This window comes from Nannospalax galili, unplaced genomic scaffold, assembly GCF_000622305.1.
Source record: "Nannospalax galili isolate Female #2095 unplaced genomic scaffold, S.galili_v1.0 scaffold653, whole genome shotgun sequence".
Taxonomy (NCBI): domain Eukaryota; kingdom Metazoa; phylum Chordata; class Mammalia; order Rodentia; family Spalacidae; genus Nannospalax; species Nannospalax galili.
In genome coordinates this window covers 1,465,160-1,484,589 of record NW_008334077.1, presented here as the reverse complement: position 1 = coordinate 1,484,589, position 19,430 = coordinate 1,465,160, and the positions used below count along the sequence as shown (strand labels likewise).

Sequence of the window (19,430 nt, the reverse complement as noted above, 5' to 3'; positions counted from 1 at the left end):
ACACACACACACACACACACACACACACACACACACACACACACTTACTGCAGTGACAGGCAGATAGATACCAGAAACTTAAAAACCCTGGCTGTCAGCTCTGTAATGATGATGTCACCCTTCCACAAGCAGGAACCATAGGGAATGATAAATTGAAGGTATTAGGTGGCACTTGGGAGGCTGAGAAAAGTCAGTAATTAATTACTTTGGAGCAGTCTTGCAGAATTATCGATGCTTACAAGACACTTGACATTTTCTTCTCCTCAGACTCTGTCTCTATGAACTCAGGAAGGGTCCAGATAACGGCAGCTGGGCAGAGGGAGGTGAAGCATGGAATAAGAACTGGCAGGCTCAGTCCTGAGTACTTTCCCTGAAAGCTGGTTTTCCTGGAGTCTCATCCAATGTTTCTCTAGTCTCCAGAAATAAGACTTGGGGCTGATTTTGGTAGAGCCTGTTAAAGCCAAAATCCAGCAGCATATGGTAATAAAGCTTGTAAAAGTTGTCCATAATTTTATTGTCAGGAAAATTTCTTTCTTTCATATAAATTAATATGCATATATTACACAAATATGCACACATATGTATATGTATGCACATACATATGTGTATATACATATATGTAGATACTCATCTGACTTTATTTTTTATTTTTTGCAGTTCTAGAAATGGAGACCAGAGCTTTGTGCTGCTAGGTAAGCTCTCTACCACTGAGCTTTAGGAATTTTATTTATTCTAGTGATTATACTTGTAATATATTTATTTATTTATTTATTTATTTTGTGTGTGTGTGTATGTGTGTGTGTGTGTGTGTGTGTGTGTGTGTGTGTGTGTGTTGCATGTGCGGAGGTCACAGGAAAACTTGCAGAAATAAATTCTTTCCTTCCACCATGTGGGTCCTGGGGATGCCTTTAACCACTGAGCCTTCTTTTGACTTTTTTTTTTTTTGAGAGAGGGTTTCTCTCTATAGCCCCAGCTGGCATGGAACTTGCTGTGTAGACCATGCTGGTCTTGAACTCACAGAGATGCTTATCTCTGCTTTCTGAGTGCTGGAATTAAAGGTGTAAACCACCGTGGCTGGCTTCAGTTGACTTTTTAAAAGATATTTTATTTTTATTTTTTTATGTGTATGAGTGTATTGCTTGCATGTAGCTAGGTGCACCTGTATTATACAGTGCCCACAGAAGTCAGAACAGGGCATCAGATCCCCTGGAACTGAAGTTAAGGACAGTTGTTAGCTACCATGTGGGTGCTGGGAATCAAACCTGGGTCCTCTGCAAGAGCAGCCAGTGCTCTTAAGGGCTGAGCCATCTCTCCAGCCCTCTCATTTGACTTTAAAAAAATATTTATTCACTGGACTTGTTTTTGATGTAAAATTTTGTGAGCAGTTTTAAAAATTTATACTAAAATACAGTAAATAACACAGCAAGACAAAAAACCTTGAATTTTGCCCAAATGGAATTTTAACCCTAATGCATGAGAAATCCTCTACTGGCCCTGAACGTATTAACATTGACCTCTTTGACATAATAGGTAAATATATTGAACCATATATATTTGATAGATTGTACCAAGTACTTGAATTTTTATCTAATTTTCTCCCCACAGAAAAGTATAAAATTGCTTCCTGATATTCTCAGAATTAGAGTCCTAACATAATCTACCAAGCCCTGCAGGCAGACCCTTGCTTCCCCATCCCCCAATTCTTTCCCTAGAGCTGAATTTCCTCTGCATTTACATAAAATTGCCATCAGGGCTGAGGAGATGGTTCAATCCGTAAACTGCTTTCTGGTAAAGTGCTTTCTGCTCAGGCATAAAGACTTGAGTTCAAATCCTCAGCACACACATAAAAAGCACGACATAGCTGTGTGTGCCTGTAACCCCTTCACTGGGCAGGGCAGATGGAGGCAGAGACAGGAAGGGTCTCTGGGGTTTGCTGGCTACCAGCCTATCCCAAAGAGACATGGCAAGATGACTCAGTGCTTGCCTCACAAGTGTGGGGACTGGAGTTCAGAGCCGCACAACCCAGGTAAAAGCCATGGAGTTGTTACAGTCACTTGTAATCCCAACACTCAAGAGGCATAGACAGGGGCAAACTGACCAGCTAGACTAGTCAGAATTGGTGAGAGACCCTGCCTCATGAAGTAAGGTGGAAAGTGTTTGAGGAAGACTCTGGATCCCTATGTACACCACTTAAAAATGGTGGGTTCCAGGTTCAGTGAGAGACCTTGTCTCAAGAAATAAGGCAAAAAACAACACAGGAAGACACTGTTGTCCTCCTCTGGCCTTCCCATACCTCTTTGTGGATACATGCTGTCTTAGTTTGTTTCTTCACTGCTGTGACAAAACACTCTGACCAGTACCAACTTGGGGAGGAAAGGGTTTATTTGTCTTACATCTCCCAGGTCGCACGCAGTTCATCAGGGAGTCCAAGGTAGGAACTCAGGGCAGGAACCTGGAGGCAGGAGCTGGAGCACAGGCCATGGAGGAATGCTGCTTACAGGCCTGCTCTCCTGGCCTCTGCTCAGCCTGCTTTCTTATACAATACAGGGCCACCTGCCCAGGGGTGGCACCACCCACAGTGAGCTGGTTCCTCCCACATCACTCATCAAGAAGATGCCCTTCAGACATGGCCACAGGCCAGTCCAATAGAGGCAATTCCCTGATTGAGGCTCCCTCAACCCAGGTGTGTCAAGTTGACACTAAAGCTATCCAGTACACATGCATTCACACACATGTATACACCTGCATACAACACATATGCACACACACAGACACGTGTGTGCCACAAAGTATAGATGCAGAAAGATGCATAGATGAACTCTTGGGTGGACTCCCAGTGGCCATGAACATTCAAAAGGAACCATTTATTTAATTATAGAATGTATATACAGCAGAACATGTACTATTTTAACTCTTTCTTGGTCTTTTTGACACCTGGCTAGGCTGAAACTGACTACATAGTCCAGGCTGACCTTGAACTGCTTCTTGAGTATTGTAATTGCAGGTGTAAGCCATCACTCCCAGCATTATCATCATCATCATTATTATTGATTTATTTTAATATTATCTGTATGAATATTTTCCTTAGATGTATGTAATGCCAGCGGAAGCCAGAAAAAGGCATCAAATTCCCTGGAACTAGAGTTATAGATGGTTGTGAGCTGCCATGTTGGTGCTGGGGGCTGAACCTGGGTCCACTGCAAGAGCAGCCAGTGCTCTTAACCACTGAGCCATCTCTCCAGCCCCAAAGCATCATTTTTTTGAGACTCTTTTTGTTGTTGTTTTGAGGCTGGGTCTCAAGTAGGCCAAGCTGATCTCAAGCTCTCTACATAGCTGAAGATGACCTTGAACTTTTGATCTTCCTGTCTCCACCTCTGAGTGCTGCGATTACAGGTGCTATAATGCCTGGTTTATGCAGTGCTGGGACTGAACCCAAGGAGGGCTTCATAGGTACTAGGCAAACACTCTGATGACTGAGCTACATTCTGACTCCTGTATTAACCACTTAAAATGATTTTTAATTATGTATGTGCTTGTATCTCTGTATGCGCATGTGAGTGTAGGTGCTTTCAGAGACCAAAAAGAGGGCATTGGAGCCCCTGGATCTGTAGTTACAGGCAGTTGTGAGCTGCTTGATATGGGTGTTGGGAGCCAAACCCAGTTCTGTACAAGAGCAGGAAGTACTCAACCACTGATCCATCGCTCCAGACTTTATTTTAACCGCTTTTAAATGTGCATTCACATTGTTGTGCCGCTGTCATTACCATCCCTGTCCAAACTGAAGTTCTGTGTGCTGTGAATACTAACTACTCCCCATGGCCCATCTCCCAGCTCCTGGCAATCACTTTCCATCTCTATGAATGTGACCATTCGAGGTATGGACATTTGCTATGGAGCGGACTGGCTGTGATGCTGAGCACCAGACATCACACGCCTCTGGTTTCTTTATATTTGGAGTAAGCTGATTAGTGTTCAGCTGTGTGATGACAGTCTGCAGTCATCACTGTTCCTGTGGGCTTTTGTCTTATTATCTGTCACCACTGGAAAGAAGTGTTCAGTTAGTGTTCAGAGTCACACCATGGCCCCTGGCATGGGGAATAGGAGCTGCCAACTCTCTGGTGGTCACAGTAATAAGTGGATGTTTTCTAGTGAAGGGAGTTCTGTTCAGTGCTCAGTGCGAACTGTTTCTCAGAGTCAGGGAAATAAGCCATTGTGAAGGATGCTGCCTCTACTAGTAATTAATTCTGAATCTTTCTTTATTTCTTCATCATCTCTGAAAGATTTCCGTCTATCATCTATCTATCTATCTATCTATCTATCTATCTATCTATCTATCTATCTATCTATCTATCATCTATCTAATCTATCGTCTATCTACCTATCATCTATCATCTATCTATTCATCTATCAATCTATCTACCTATGTATCATCTATCATCTATCTACCTATCATCTATCATGTACCTATCTATCATTTATCATCTATATATCATCTCTCTATCTATCTATCTATCTATCTATCTATCTATCTATATCTATCTATCATCTATCTATCTCTCTCTCTCTCTAGCTATCTATCTGCATGTACCCATATACTGTGGTAGAAATATGGAGGTCAGAGGACAATTTGTGGGAATCAATGCTGTCCTTCTACCATGACCCTGGGGATTGAACTCAGGTCATTAGCCTTGGTGGCAGGTGGCTATATCCACTAAGCTATCTCACTGACCCTTTTATGAAAGATTTCTTCCTGAATTTGTAGGTTTTATACCCCCAAATAGTGCCTATTTAAAAAAGTAGTATTGGGATTTAGAGATTGCTCAGTGGTTAGGGGGACTTGCTGCCATTACAGAGGACTGCAGTTTGGTTCCCAGCACCCACATCTGGCAGCTTGCAACCTGAAACTCAGTCCCAGGGAATCCCATACCTGCTTCTGGCCTCCACATGCACATACACACATAAATGCACAAACACAGACACACAAATAAAAAGAAACCTATAACTTCCTAAAGCCAGTACTCCTGGATGCGCTTTATTCCTGGTCCTGATTCACAGCTTAGCAGAGAGGAAGAGGATTGGACTAGTGATTTTTCTTGTTGTTGTGACCAAATACCTGACAAGAAGCACTTTAAGAGAAGAAGGGTTTCCGGGCATGGTGGCACAGGCCTTTAATCCCAGCACTTGGGAGGCAGAGGCAGGTGGATCTCTGTGAGTTCAAGGTTAGCCTGGTCTACCTAGTGAGTTCCAGGACATCTGGGGCTACAGGAAGACCCTGTTTCAAAAAGACAGAGAGAGAGAGAGAGAGAGAGAGAGAGAGAGAGAGGAGAGAGAGAGAGAGAGAGAGGTTTATTTTGGGTAAAATTTGAAGGGATATAGTCTTTCATGGCAGGGGAAGGCATGGTGGCAGGATTGATCATGTTACCTCCACAGTCAGAAAGCAGAGCCATAAAACCTCAAAGCCCATCCCCAGTGACCCACTTCCTCCAATGAGGCCTCACCATTTACTGGTTATTCAACTCTTCCAAAACAACACTACCAGCTGGGGACCAGGTGTTCAAACACAGAGGGGATAGAGGAGGAGTGGAGGTGGAGTGTGCACCCATGGTTCACTTTCCAAAACACAAGGGTCTTGCACCCCCCCCTGACTGCTGAGCCCAGTTAGGGGATGACCAAAGGCCCTTAAAACCCTTCAGCAAGAGGCTGTTGTTTTCTCTCTTCAGTCTTTCCTCAGAGAACAGGTTAAAGGCCATCCTGTTCTTCCAGCATCTCAGACTTGAGTTTGACTTTCATGTTTACCTTCACCATTACAGCCGAGAAGGAAATGCTCTTAAGAACAGAAGTTCACAGTCAAGTGACTTCTTACCCACCACATGCCATTCTAAGTGACTGACCTCTATTTATTCATGAACCCTCTCCACAACCTTGTGAGGTAGGTACAACTCACATTCTTCCTCACAGATAAGGAGCCCCAGGCCCATTAGAGGTTGAGTAACTTGCCCTGCTCACAGGCTTGCTGGAGTTGGCATCTCTAGGCCTGCAGCAATTCTATCCATGTCACAATGTTGATTCTCACAATACTGATTGGTTTGAAGGCCAGTTCGTCTATTTACACGCCCCCCTTTTTTTCTGGAAAAGGGACACATGTTTTACAGTGTTTAGAGATTTGACATCTTATAACTTTGCCCCAGGAAGAGCCTGCCCTCCACTGGCAAATGTGGTAGGTACTCAGTTGGGAAAGGGAGTGTGTGTGTGTGTGTGTGTGTGTGTTCCTGTGAAGATCAGAGATCAAGGTTAGGTGTCTTCCTCAATCATTCTCCACCTGTCTCTTACTGAACCTGGAACTCACTGATTCAGCTAGACCCCCAGCCAGCAAGTCCCAGGGATCCCTTCCAACACTACTCCCTCCACTTTGTGTCTGGCTTTTTTATATACTGGGAATTGAACTCAGGTCTTTATGTTTAGGGGGCAAGAGCTTTACTGACTGAGCTATCTCCCCAGCCCCCGAGACTATGTTTTATTCACCATTGAGTCTCCCATTAAGTTCTGTTCCTGGATCATAGATGGTATCTAATTATTGTTTCCTGACCTGAGCTGATGGTGAGGCCCATTAAAGATCTAGGGGCTGGCAGTGTTGGCTGATTCTGGGCATCACTCATACGCTTTCACCCCATTTTCACGAGCCCTGTGCCCTATGCCTGCCACTGAAGGTTGAGCTGTCAGCCTTCAGGCTGTGGTGGAGAATCTGGGATGGCATCTTCTTCCCCATGTCTGAGTTTATGCTGCCCTCTGGTGGTTCTGATGCGACAAGTACGCTCATTGAGGGTTTGGCTAGATAATCTTTTTCTGACATTGGGGAACAAAAGCTTCCCTCTAGGAGAGAGATTTGGTAGTGTTGTTGGGGAACAGGTAGCGTTTATGACCCCCCCCCCCCACTTAGCTTGGAGCTCTTGATCCTTACCAAACACACAGGCTTTTTACTGTTGTCCTCAGCCATCTGATAATGCCAGGCTCAAGTTTCTTTCCACAGCAACACTTCCTGCTCTGCCAAGACCCGAGAGAGATGGGAGTTTATCTGATATTTTTCCCCTCTGCTGTCTGGCTTTCTCTCATCCCCGGACATCTAATGCTCACTGCTTCCCAGCTGCTCTCAAGGGCTGGGGTTTATGGGAGTCAGGAAAGAGCCTGAGCTGCCCTTGCTGTCTAGAGCTTGCAACTGTACACGCTGTCTGCCTGCTTCTGCCGCCCTGCCTTACTGTCTTTCCTCCCTTCTTGGAGCCAAGCTCTAGGTCACTGAACCGAAGTTGGGCCCTATAGAGTGAAAGTGAGGAGTGGAGGCTAAAATCCAGTCCCCACTTCCTGTTCCTAATCACCTGGCAGGAGTCTTTGTAGTTACCTCCCTATGAATCATGGGATATTGAAGAGACGCAATCTGAGTGGCCAAAGCCTAGGGGTTGGATTAGCAGACCCAGAGACTTATTGTTTCAAACTCTTGAGAAGCCAGAGACCTATGGTTGTGGGTTTTAAGGTGACGGGCTTGGCTTTAACCCCCAACAGCCCAGGGCTCAGCGGCTTTGGAATCCTTGGCTTCTGGCAACAGTGGACAGCGGGTGGAAGCGGCAGCAGCAGCTCCTTCGAGGGTTATAGTGCTTGAACAGACCTCAGGTATTGGGGTTTTCAGCCACACACCCACAAGTGTTTCAACTTTTGGGTTTAGGATGGTGGAATCCTTAGCGCTTGACCATGGTTACTATTATAGTATGTGAGTCTCAAGATTCTTGGCCCTTAAGGGTTGGCAGCTCTCTGGAACTCTTCAGCTGCTCCCTTGTCACTGCTGCTGTTGTCTCGTTGACTCTTCCTGTCATTAGCTTAGCCTATTCTATCAAGGATGGAGATCCAAAGTAGGCAGGAAGGCCCAGGGAGATGGTTCAGTCTTTAGAGTTCTTGTCAACCAAGTTTGAGATCTGAGTTTGATCTCCAGCCTGGTACAGAGACACATGCTTGTAATCCTAAACATTGGGGAGATGAAGGCAGGCAGATCCCTGGGGGTTCAGTGGCTAGCCAGCCTAGCTGAACAGGCAAGCTCTGGGAGCTCATTGGTCAGCCAGGCGGGGGGGAGAAAGAGAGAGAGACCCTGCCTCAGAAAGTAAAGTGGAGAGGCTAGAGAGATGGCTCAGTAGTTAAGAGCACTTGCTGCTTTGCAGAGATCCTGGGTTCAGGTCTCAGCACACATATGGCAGCTCACAACCTCTTTTACTCAAGTTCCAGGGAATCCCAACGCTCTCTTCTAGACTCCATGAGCACCAGGCATGCATGTGATGCATGTATTTGCATGCAGGCAAACACTCATACACATAAAATAAAATTAAATGATATAAAAAAATAAGGTGGAGAGTGACCGAGGAAAACACTTGACAATCTCTAGTCTCCAAATGTGTACACACACACACACACACACACACACACACACACACACAAAACAAAGTAGGCAAGGCAAAAAAATCACTTGCAAGAGGCTTTTTTATTGACTTTAATGTTGTAACCTCAAGAGGCAGCATAAGAGGGTGTCTTCCTGCCTGCTTACAAAGGGAGCCGGATGCCCTGCGTATATAGCCAGAAAGAGGATATTTGCAGCAATCACAGCAGATCTGCTCCAGACATAGCATCCTCCACCATAAAAATGAAAGCCAGTGCTTGCACCAGTCACAGGCCTTCTGCTGAACCAGCGGGGGAAGTGTTCCCTTTCTGTTTGGATGGAAAAGGCAGGGTCCTTTAGAGTTTATCGAGGCTTTTGATGGCAGTAAGTCCAGTACAAGCTGTTGGAAACAGCCATGGGTGGGGCTGCGCCTTTAGGGGCTGGCATGTTTTAGTGATATGCAGCTGCAGTTGTTGGGTAGCCATGTAGCTTCCTCTGTGGAGTGTCTGAGTGCACCTGCTGTTCCTGCTATGGCAATCCAGCTGGCTGTTTGGATGGCAGTCCTTCTCTCCAGGAGGCTAGGGTACCAGGGAAGGGTTTGACATCTGTTAAAGAGTCAAACCACTTGGACCACCAACATTTTGGCTTATTTAGAGAAAAAAATCACATTAAGAGGGATGCTTATAATAAAGACTTATTATTGATGTGAAAAGCACTTCTCTGCCAGGCATGGTGGCACACGCCTTTAATCCCAGCACTAGGGAGGCAGAGGCAGGTGCATCTCTGTGAGTTCAAGGCTAGCCTGGTCTACATGGTGAGTTCCAGGACAGCTGGGGCTACAGGGAGACCCTGTCTCAAAAAACCAAAAAAAAAAAAAAAGCACTTCTACTTCAATGAACAGTACTTTAACCATGCTTAACTGCTGCCCCAGGGAATGCTGGGGCTTTCTAATCTGTCTCATATCTTTGACCTGACTATGGAACTTTCTAGGAATGCCCAAATTTTATAATTAAACTTGAACCCTGTGAAACTGCCACTATTCAGCCATGTTTGACTTCATAAATGACAATTCCATGTGTTTCAATGTACTGCTTCATCTCTAAACCCCATTATGTGCTAATGGTGATCTGGAGTCTTAAGTTTTCTGGGTTCATTCAGATCCAGGAGAGCTGCACTCGTGACACACTAGGATCCTAAACTGTAGTGCCAGGAGGAGGATCCTAAACCCAAGAGAAAATGGAGTTCACCTCAAACATTTGAGGCCAACCACATTCCCAGTGTTAGACCATCTTGTCCTTCTGTAGGTTCAATGATGACCTCCAGGCAGGGTCCATTTGGGTGCTGCAGATTGGTGCAGTTGGCGGGGAAACCCTGAAGAAGCCTTCCTTCTAGCTTGGTAGTCCAGCTGTGCATGCAGGACTTTCTGGGGGGCTTTAGGAGACCCAGCATCTCTCATTCTCCCCTCTGTTTCTGGATCCTGGTGGTGCAGGCAGTGCAGAAGCAGAGGCAGCCCCACCCCTGAGGATTCCTCAAGTGCTTCCTGGGATGGAGATGGCAGGCTGGGCAGGCAGCAGGCCTCCAAAACTTGTTCAAGGAATGTAGATAAAGTGGATTGGGAGGTTTTTTTTTAATTTAAAAAGTTTATTTTATATGAGTGTTTTCCCTGCATGTAAATGTACTGTATGTATACAATGCCTGCAGAGGCCACAAGAAGGCATCATATCCTCTGGAACTGGAGTTAAGGATGGTTGTGAGCTACCATGTGGGTGCTGAGAACTGAATCCAGGTCCTCTGAAAGAGCATCAAGTGCTTTGAACCATTGAGCCATCTCTCTAGCTACCTCCTCCCCCTTTTTCCCCGCAGGGAAGTTTTAAACAGTAGTAGAACAGAGCTGGATGCATGCCTTTAATCCCAGCACTTGGGTGGCAGAGGCAGGTGGATGTCTGTGAGTTCAAGGCCAGCCTGGTCTACATAGTGAGTTCCAGGCCAGCTGGGACTACAAGGAGATCTTGTCTCATAAAAGACAAAAAGACAAACAAACAAACAACAACAACAACAACAACAACAAAAACCCAGTAGTAGAACAAGGGAAGTGTTTGCAAGTTTCCCTTCTGGGATTCACCAACCTGCCTTGTAGTTGCCAGGCCTACAGATAAGTTGTGAGATCTTGGAACCTGGTGGTGCAGGTTAAGGACCTGGTCTTTCCTGCTAGGAGGAGGAAACAGGGAGGGGCTAAGCTCAGTCCATCCTCATCCATCCATCCATCCATCCATTTTACCATTTATTCATCTATCCATCCATCCACCCATTTCACCATTTATCCACCAGTCATCCACCCATCCATTCACCCCTTTCTCACTTTCCATCCACCCACTTATCATTGACTCATTTAATAATTCATTTTAAACGATGATCGAATGCCTATATACGCCTAGCACTGTTTTAGGTGCTTGGCAAACAGTGGATGACAAAACCGAAAAAAATTCTGCCTTCTTGTTATTGCAACATCTTCAGTCAAGCCACTAGTGATGGTGCTGTTGCCTGTAATATATTTCTATTCAGTTCTACTTTTTTGCTTTTTTGACCACAGGAGGATTAAACTCTTCAAAAAAAAAAAAACTTTAATTGATGGTCAGAGGAGATGACTCAATGAATAAAGTGCTTGCAGCACAAACATGAGGATCTGAATTTGGACCCCCAGGAGTCATGTAAAAATACTGGTGTGGTGTTGGTACCTGTAACTGTAACACTGGGAGGTGGAAGAGGAGCAGAGACAGGCAGACGCCTGAACTCCATTGGCCAATCAGCTTAGCTGCGTTGATGAGTTTTGGGTTCAGTGAGTGAAAAGGTAGAAAGTGATTGAGGAAAGACATCTGACATCGACCTCTGGCCTCCATATGCATGAATACGTGTGCACAACTGCATACGCATGTGCATAAACTCATACTAATAAGTACATACACTATCCACAACCCATATACACCTTCAAAACACCTTCTAAACCCCACGTTTTCAATCTAGGGAGAAATCCAGGACTTAAGATTTATAAGAAGCCTGATACAAAATTGGGTATATGGTTTCATTTTAACTGTGTTAAAATACATGGGCATTATTAAAGGACGAAGAAATAACCTTAAACTATAAATGGTGTGGTAGATTGTGTTTTCTAGGATGGCCACAAGATCCCTCGGCACCTAGGTTCTTTGTATAATGTGACCTTGATTTTCTCAGTGAGTGGTGAGGTCTAGGTCCCTTCTCCCAAAATCTGTGGATGTAGAGATAAGACTGACTCTGCATGGTCCTTCTGGGGTGCCATAGGTAGGTGATCTGGCAAAAGGCCCAGCAGAAGTCCCCAGCTGACAGCTGTCAGTCACCAGACATATGAATGAGGAAGTTCCACCCACCTCTTAACTGCAACAGCAGAGACCCTCCAGCATGAACAGCTTAGCCTAGCCTCACCAACCTTCGGAATTCAGAGGAAACAATCAATGATTGATTGTTGTTAAAGCCATGTGATTTGTTAGTCATAGATATTCAGAAAAAGTGGTCTGTCTTTGGATTGTGGGATTACAAATATTAACAATAATAGCTTTCTACAACTTCAAGATTTCTACAGTGATCCTTTTCTTTCTTTTACAATAAATAAAACTATATTAAAAAATCCAAAAGCACTCTGGTCTGAGGAGATGGCTCAGTGAGTGTCTGCTGCACAAACATGAAGACCCAAATTTGGATCTCCAGCACTCACATTAAAGCCATGTGCTGTGTGGCACGTGTCTTTATTGCCAGTGTTGGTGGAGCAGAGATAGGTGGATCTCCAGGTTCTTGTGGCCAGCCAGTCTATCTGAAAAGGTGATCTATACACTCAGTGAGAAACCCTGTTTCCAAAGGAAAAAAAAAAGATGAAGAGCAATTGAGGAAGACTCCTAATGACCTCTACATGCACATGCACGGGCAAGCATGATCCCTTCCACACACCTGTGCACACACATTCATACATCACACCCAGAAATATATGATTATTAAATAAATAATTTAAAACATTCTAAAATGTCCCCACTTAACTAAAGGAGAGACTAGGTCTTAATATAAATTTAAGGACTATGATTGAAGTGTAAAAAAGGCTTCTATGCAAAATTTATTACATCTAATCAAAAGTTTGAAAGATACATTTCAGTTGATACCATGGAAAGAATGATAGCTTTGGAAGGAGGAAACTTGGAAAAGAATCTGCCGTTCTGGTGACCTTGAACAAGCCTTTTGCTGAAAGTCAGTTTTCTCTTTTTGAAAAATGCAGGTGGTTGTTTAAGGAAGATAATACCAGCAGGGCGCCTGGTCCAGAACAGGCGCTTTAAGTGGTAGGTGAATCCAAGGCTAATCAGTGCCACTTCAGAAGCGGCATCTGCAAGCTTTGTGGAGGACGCGTCATGCGCGGACACCAGAGGTTACAGTTCTAGCATTGCAAGTTGCTTACAAAAGACCACAACCTAAAAACAAAGACAAAACAAAACCCTGCGGTTCTGCACCTCTTAGGAGACTCCATCCTTAACTGAGGCTGGAGAGTCGTGGAGTGAAGAGAGGCGCACCAGCAAGCTGCCGTTGTCCTGGCAATACCGGACCCAGCCTCACAGGTGTTCGTGCCGTGGGTCCCTCTGGCTCTCCTCTACGCATCCTGGTATTCTGGCATTCGGCAGTTTGGCTGCCACTTGGCACATTGATCTGGGGCGCATCCTCAGTGGTGGCCTCTGAAGGTAGATGAAGGGCTCCCCCAGGGAAACAGGTGCAGGACCCAGAGGTGGGAAGGAAATCCTCTGGGCGGGGACAAGTACCCTGGAGCTCTGGGGTATCCAAACCCAGAAACACCACTCGGATTCAGAGCCCAGCCCCGTCCTGCCCTCTTGCGTTTCAGTGGCTGATGGAATATGTCCGTTTTGAATGACAGCTTTACTTACAAGCGTCTTTCTTTATCTCCAACTTGTTTTTCATGTTTAAAATCACCATGTGCACAGGTTACTCCATGAGTACTGGAAACGACCAACGAACGGGGCTGCCATCTTCCCTCCATTTCAAGAGCGGCCGGCCCTGGAGAGGTAGAGAAGGTTCCAGAGAAGAGAGACTTGGGCATGACCAAAGTGGAGAGAGATACAGTTGAGTTTTGTTTTATTTTTTTTTTTTAAATTTGTGTATGAGTGTTTTGCCTACATGTATGTAAGTGCACTTGTGTCGAATCCCCTGGAACTGGAGTTACACGTGGTTGTTATCTGCCATGAGGATGCTAGGAGCCAAATCCAGGTCTTCTGGAAGAGCAGACAGTGCTCTTAACTGCTGAGCCAGCTCTCCAGCCCAACAGTTGAGTTTTATTTTTATTTTTTGGTCTTTTAGAGACAGGGTCTCCCTGTAGCCACAGCTGGCCTGGAGCTCACTATGTAGATCAGGCTGGCCTCAAACTCACAGAGACATCCCCCCCCCATGCTGGGCCCCCAACAGTTGAATTTTAAGAAATCAAAAAGAGCTGGGTGGTCTTCTATGGTTATGAAGTTTGACTCATGGTTTTATAATGTTTAAATTTTTTTGATTTGTTTATTTTTTATATGTACGAGTAGTTTGCCTGAATATATGTAAGTACACCACATGTGTGCAATGCCCTCAGAGACCAGAAGAGGGCATTGGATCTCCTGGAACTGGAGTTATAGGTAGTTGTTAGCCACCATGTAGGTACTGGGAACTGAACCCAATTTCCTTCTCAAGCAGACAGTGCCCTTAAAATCACTGAGCTATCTCTCCAGCCCTAAAGTATTATTTCTTAAGATAAATGTCCCCTATCCCCTGTAGCTCAGGCTAGATGGAACTCTGCATCTTCCTACCTCAGCCTCCCACATGGTGGTTATTACAGGCCTCTCATACTAGGCTTGGCTCATAGTTTAGAGTTTCTGCCTATGATCTGTGGCTTTGAGCCTGTGGTGGCATATCATAGTGTCAGCCTGTGACAGAGCAAAACAGCCCCCTCTTAGTCAAGGAAGGACCAAAAGAGTGAGAGGAAGGGGGCTGGGGTCCCAATATTCCCTCTCAAAATCATCCCCCTAAGACCCAAGACCTCTCTCCCACTTCTTTAAAGTTCCATTGCTTGGGTCTTTAGAAGGTATCCCAGCTTCAAGCTAGAGGAGCTAGTCTGGGGACATATAAAATGAGCTTATTTCCATATTAGTTTAAGAGTTGATTTGGCAGAGAGCACCACAGATCTAAGCTGGCATGGTGGTGCACACCTGTAATCCCAGCACCCAGGAGGAGGTGGTAGGATCAGTTCAAGGTCATCCTCAGTTACCAAGTTTGAAGTTGGTTTGGGCTACAGGAGACCCTGCCTCAAAAAAAAACCAAAAGTGGGCTGGAGAGATGACTCAGCAGTTAAGAGCACTGGTTGCTTTTGCTGGACTCAGTTCCCAGCACCCACATAGTGGCTAACAGCCATTCATAACTCCAGTTCCACAAGATCTGACTCCTTCTTCTGGCCTCTTCAGCCATTGCATGCATGTAGTACACTTACATACTTGCAGTCATAACACTTATACGTATTAAGTAAAAATAAATAAGCATTAAAAAACACAAAAGCAGAGATTATCATATACTATTGACTGGAATGTCTAATAACTGGGGAGGTATATTGCAAATGGGTGCATGACTTTAATTCCAGCACTTGGGAGGCAGAGGCAAGCAGATCTCTGTGAGTTCAAGACCAGCCTGTTCTACATAGCAAGTCTAGGCCAGCTGAGGCTATAGGGAGAGCCTGTCTCAAAAAAACCAAGAATGAATAAATAAATACATAAATAAATAAATACCAAGGTTGGGATTTGACCCAATTCTGCTGGTCTCTAGAGCTATTCACATCCAGTGCTTCCTTTGGACAGATACTAGATTTGTGGCACTGCTTGCTGGGTAAGACACTTCAGGTGGAAATTGTAAACACTCTAAAGCAGGTTTAAATCAAATAATGGCTGGTAGCCCAGTAATTTGGCTCTTAAGGTGGAGGAGGAAGTGCAGAAGCATATTTCTCCTGAGAGCTCAGAGTCTTAGAGGAGAACAGCCACAATTTCCCAGAAAGCCCTCAGGGTGATACAGGCTTAGGGTTTTGGGGCTGTAGGTCAGTGGCCAGAGTGCTGCAAAAGGGGCTGGAGAAGTCTCCTCTGAGCCTGGGAGCCTGGGCCCTAGTCTCCTAGATCCAAGATCCCCATCTCTTGATTCTCTTTTCATAGATTAGAGAGGTGTTCCTGCCCCAAGAAATGGAAATTGGTTCCTCAGATGGTACCAAAACATAGACTTTCTTCCAAATTCTCCTTTTCCCTAATTTCCTTTCTGGTCTCTAGAACCTTCCTTTGGTCTTTTAAAAAATACTGTATTTACTATTTTTTTAAAATTTTATTTGTATGAGTGTATTGCCTGCATATATGTAAGTGCACTCATGTTGTGCAGTGCCCACAGAGGTCAGAAGAGGGTGTTAGATCCCCTAGAACTGGAGTTATAGATGATTGTCAGCCGCCATGTGGGTGCTGGGAATTGAACCCAGGTCCTCTGCAAGAACACCTAGTGCTCTTAACTGCTGAGCCATCTCTCTAGTCCCTTTTGGTCTTTTTTTTTTTTTGGTCTTTTTGAGACAAGGTCTCCCTGTAGTCCCAGCTGGCCTGGAACTCACAATATAGACCAGGCTGGCCTCGAACGCACAGAGATCCACCTGCCTCTGCCTCCCGAGTGCTGGGATTAAAGGCGTGCACCACCACGCCTGGCTCCTTTGTTTTTTTTTTTAAAAAGATTTTTTTTTAAAAAATTATGAAATTATGTGCGTGTGTGTGTCCATGTGGAGGTATGTGCACATGAGTGCAGGTGTACAAGGGGGCTAGAAGTGGGCATTGGATCCCCTGGAATTGGAGTTGCAAATGGTTGTGAGCCTCCTCACTTGGGTTTTGGGAACTGACCTCAGGTCTTCTGCAAGAGCAGCAAGTACTCTTAACTGCTGAGCCATCTCTGTAACCCCTCTTTGGTTCTTTTGATTATGTCATTTTAAATTCTGTAACATTTGAGAGTTATGACTTAATATGCACGTGTGAGGGGTTCATATGTATGTGAAGGTGGGTATACACATATGTGCATGTGCAGGTGTCTTTCTTTAGGCACTGTCCACCTTCTTTTATTGAGACAAGAGTCTCTCATTGGCCTGGATTTGCCAAGTAGGCTAGGCTAGCGGGCTGTCAAGCCCCAGGGATTTTCCTGTCACTTCCCCATCACTGAAATTACAAGCTTGTGCCACCCACCACACCTTGCTTTCTTTTTTTTTAATGTGGATTCTAGTGATTGAACTCATGTCTTCATGCTTGCATGGCAGATACTTTACTGACTGAATTATTTCCCCAGCTTTATCAACCACTTCTTTGCTTAACTATCATTGGTGAACTATCAAGTCTTCTAGTGGCAAATACAGGACTGGCAAGATGGCTCAGTGGATAAAAGGCACTTGCTACCAAATCTGACAACCCAAGTTTGATCCCTGGAACCCACACGATGGAAGGAGAGAACTGACTCCTGGAAGTTCTCCACACACTGTGGCACACGCACATATACACACAATAAAATATTTAAAAGTTTACATACTGTGAAAAGGCAGCCACTGTTAAACCCTGTGGATCTGCCTGCCTCTGCCTCCTGAGTGCTGGGAATAAAGGTGTGCATTACCATGCCTGGCCTACTTATTTCTTTTTCAGTTTTTGTTTGTTTTTTGTTTTGATAGGGTCTCCTTGGTCCTAGCCAGCCTAGAACTCACTATGTAGACCAGACTAGCCTCTATCTCACAGAGATCTGCCTGCCTCTGCCTCCCAAGGACTGATGTACACCACCATGCTTGTCATCTGCTTGTTTATTTTTTAAAATTGTAATCATTATTGTGTGTGTGTATGATGTGTATATGTGAGAAGGGGGAGGGTCTCTCTCACTGTTTCTGCATACTCCAGGATAGATGGCCTTTGAGCTTCTGGCCATTTCTCCTGTCTGTACCTCCCATCTTACTGTAGGTATGCAGGAATTATAGACACATGCCATTACAGCCAGTTTAAAAAATTATTAGTGTGTGTTGGGTGTGGTGGTGCACGCCTCTAATCCCAGCACTTTGGAGGCAGAGGCAGGCAGATCTCTGTGAATTCAAGGACAGCCTGGTCTACATAGTGAGTTCCAGGACAGCTGGGGCTACAGGGAGACCCTGTCTCAAAAAGACCAAAAAAAACCACAAAAAAACCTTATTAGTGTGTGTGTGTGTGTGTGCGTGTGCCATGGCACACATATGGAGGTCCAAGATCAAGTTTCAGGAGCCAGCTTTCTCACCTTTATGTGCGTTTTGGGGCTCCAACTACTAATATCACCAGGCTTGAGGCAAGTGCTTTCAACCCACTGAGCCAACTAGCTGTCATTCTCCTATTTCTTTTTCTGTTTTCAAATTTTTTATTTATTATTTTTATTTCATGTGTATGAGTGTGTTGCCTGCACTTGTGTAAGTGCACCTGTGTGGTGAAGTGCCTGCGGAGGTGAGAAGAGGGTGTTGGACCCTGGAATTGGAGTTATGAACAGTTGCTAGCTACCATGTGGGTGCTGGGAATCGAATCCAGGTCCTCTTCAAGAGCAGCCAGTGCTCCTAACTGCTGAGCCATCTCTCCAGCCCCAGGGATTGTTGTTTCTGAACACTACGGACATCCCTACATGGCCTAACATGGACCTTTTTGCAGTTGCGTTTCTAAGGTTACCAGTGCTTTGAGGAGTGCAGCAGGTGTGACGTAGCTGTCACATTCTCTGCTGTTTGAGCACTGAAGCATGCAGACTGCTTGTCCATAACTTGGAAGAACATTCTGGAGGCAATTGAAAGCACTCATTTAAGGAATGCTGCAGAATTCGTGTTCTCATTGCACTGAGGTCACTATTAGGTGGAGAATATGGATCTTAGTGCCTGAGTTGAAAAATGATTTAGTAGCTAGAATTTGAACTGTGAATAAGGTGTTAAGGATACCTTGACCAATTTATTCTTTCTCTACACACAGAAGTCACAATATGATTAAAACTTGTATCCATGTCTAAAAGAATGCCTCAAGAGGGATAAAAGAAAAATTCCAGGCCATTAGGACTGGAGAGATGGCTCAGCATTTAAGAGCACTTGCTTCTCTGGCAGAGGACCTGGGTTTGGTTCCTCACATGACGGTTCCATCCACATGGCAGTCTACAACTGCCTGTAACTTCAGTTCTAGGGGATCAGATGCCTTCTTCTGGCCTCTGTGGGCACCTTCATGTATGTGGTATACATACATATACTCAGGCACACACATGCACCCCTCCCACATACATACCACACCCCCACACGCTAAATAAAATCTTAAAAAAAATTCCCAGTCATGAACCACTGTGTCTTTAATTAACAGCCTTTGTTCTTTGTGGTACATAAAAACAATAATGCTATTAAAATCGATGGTGTCTCATATTTAGTGAAATACAGCATATGTCTTTAAGACTCTGTTTCTAATTACTGTTTTAGTAACATCCCACAGGTTTTGATCACAGGTTCATTGATCATTAAGCACCTTGTGATTTCCATTATGATTTCTTTTCAATGAATTATTTAGCAGTGTGGTTTGAGTTTATGGTTGGGTTTTGGCTTAGAGCCGTCTTTGCTATTGATTTCTAACTGTGTTGCATTGTGGTCTGAGTGGAGTCTGTATGCTGTTTGTTGACACTTCCCTTGTGGCCTTCTGTAAGGGTGGTTCCTCCTTTGGCTGCTGGGAACTCTCCTGTCCTCCTCACAGCTCTGTTCCTTTCATGTCCCCTACACTGACATTGACTTTATCCCAGCTACTCACACCTCTGGCCATCACTTGGCCTCAATGTAACTGGGGCTGCTCTAGGTTCTGTGGGTGTATTCAGAATAGCACTTCTTGTACCATCACCCATCCACCCATTCACCCATTCACCCATTCACCCACCAATCTACCCATCCACC

General features: G+C 44.8%; 1 protein-coding gene across 1 annotated transcript in view; it reads left to right on the top strand.

The window, feature by feature from the left end:
• Spats1 (spermatogenesis associated serine rich 1) overlaps positions 1 to 19,430 on the top strand; it is a 46,778-nt gene that overhangs the window by 2,809 nt on the left and 24,539 nt on the right. The window contains exon 2 of the mRNA XM_008829114.1: positions 13,436 to 13,570. Within this exon, the coding sequence (XP_008827336.1) occupies positions 13,436 to 13,570 (135 nt within the window). The remainder of the gene's footprint in view (positions 1 to 13,435; positions 13,571 to 19,430) is intronic.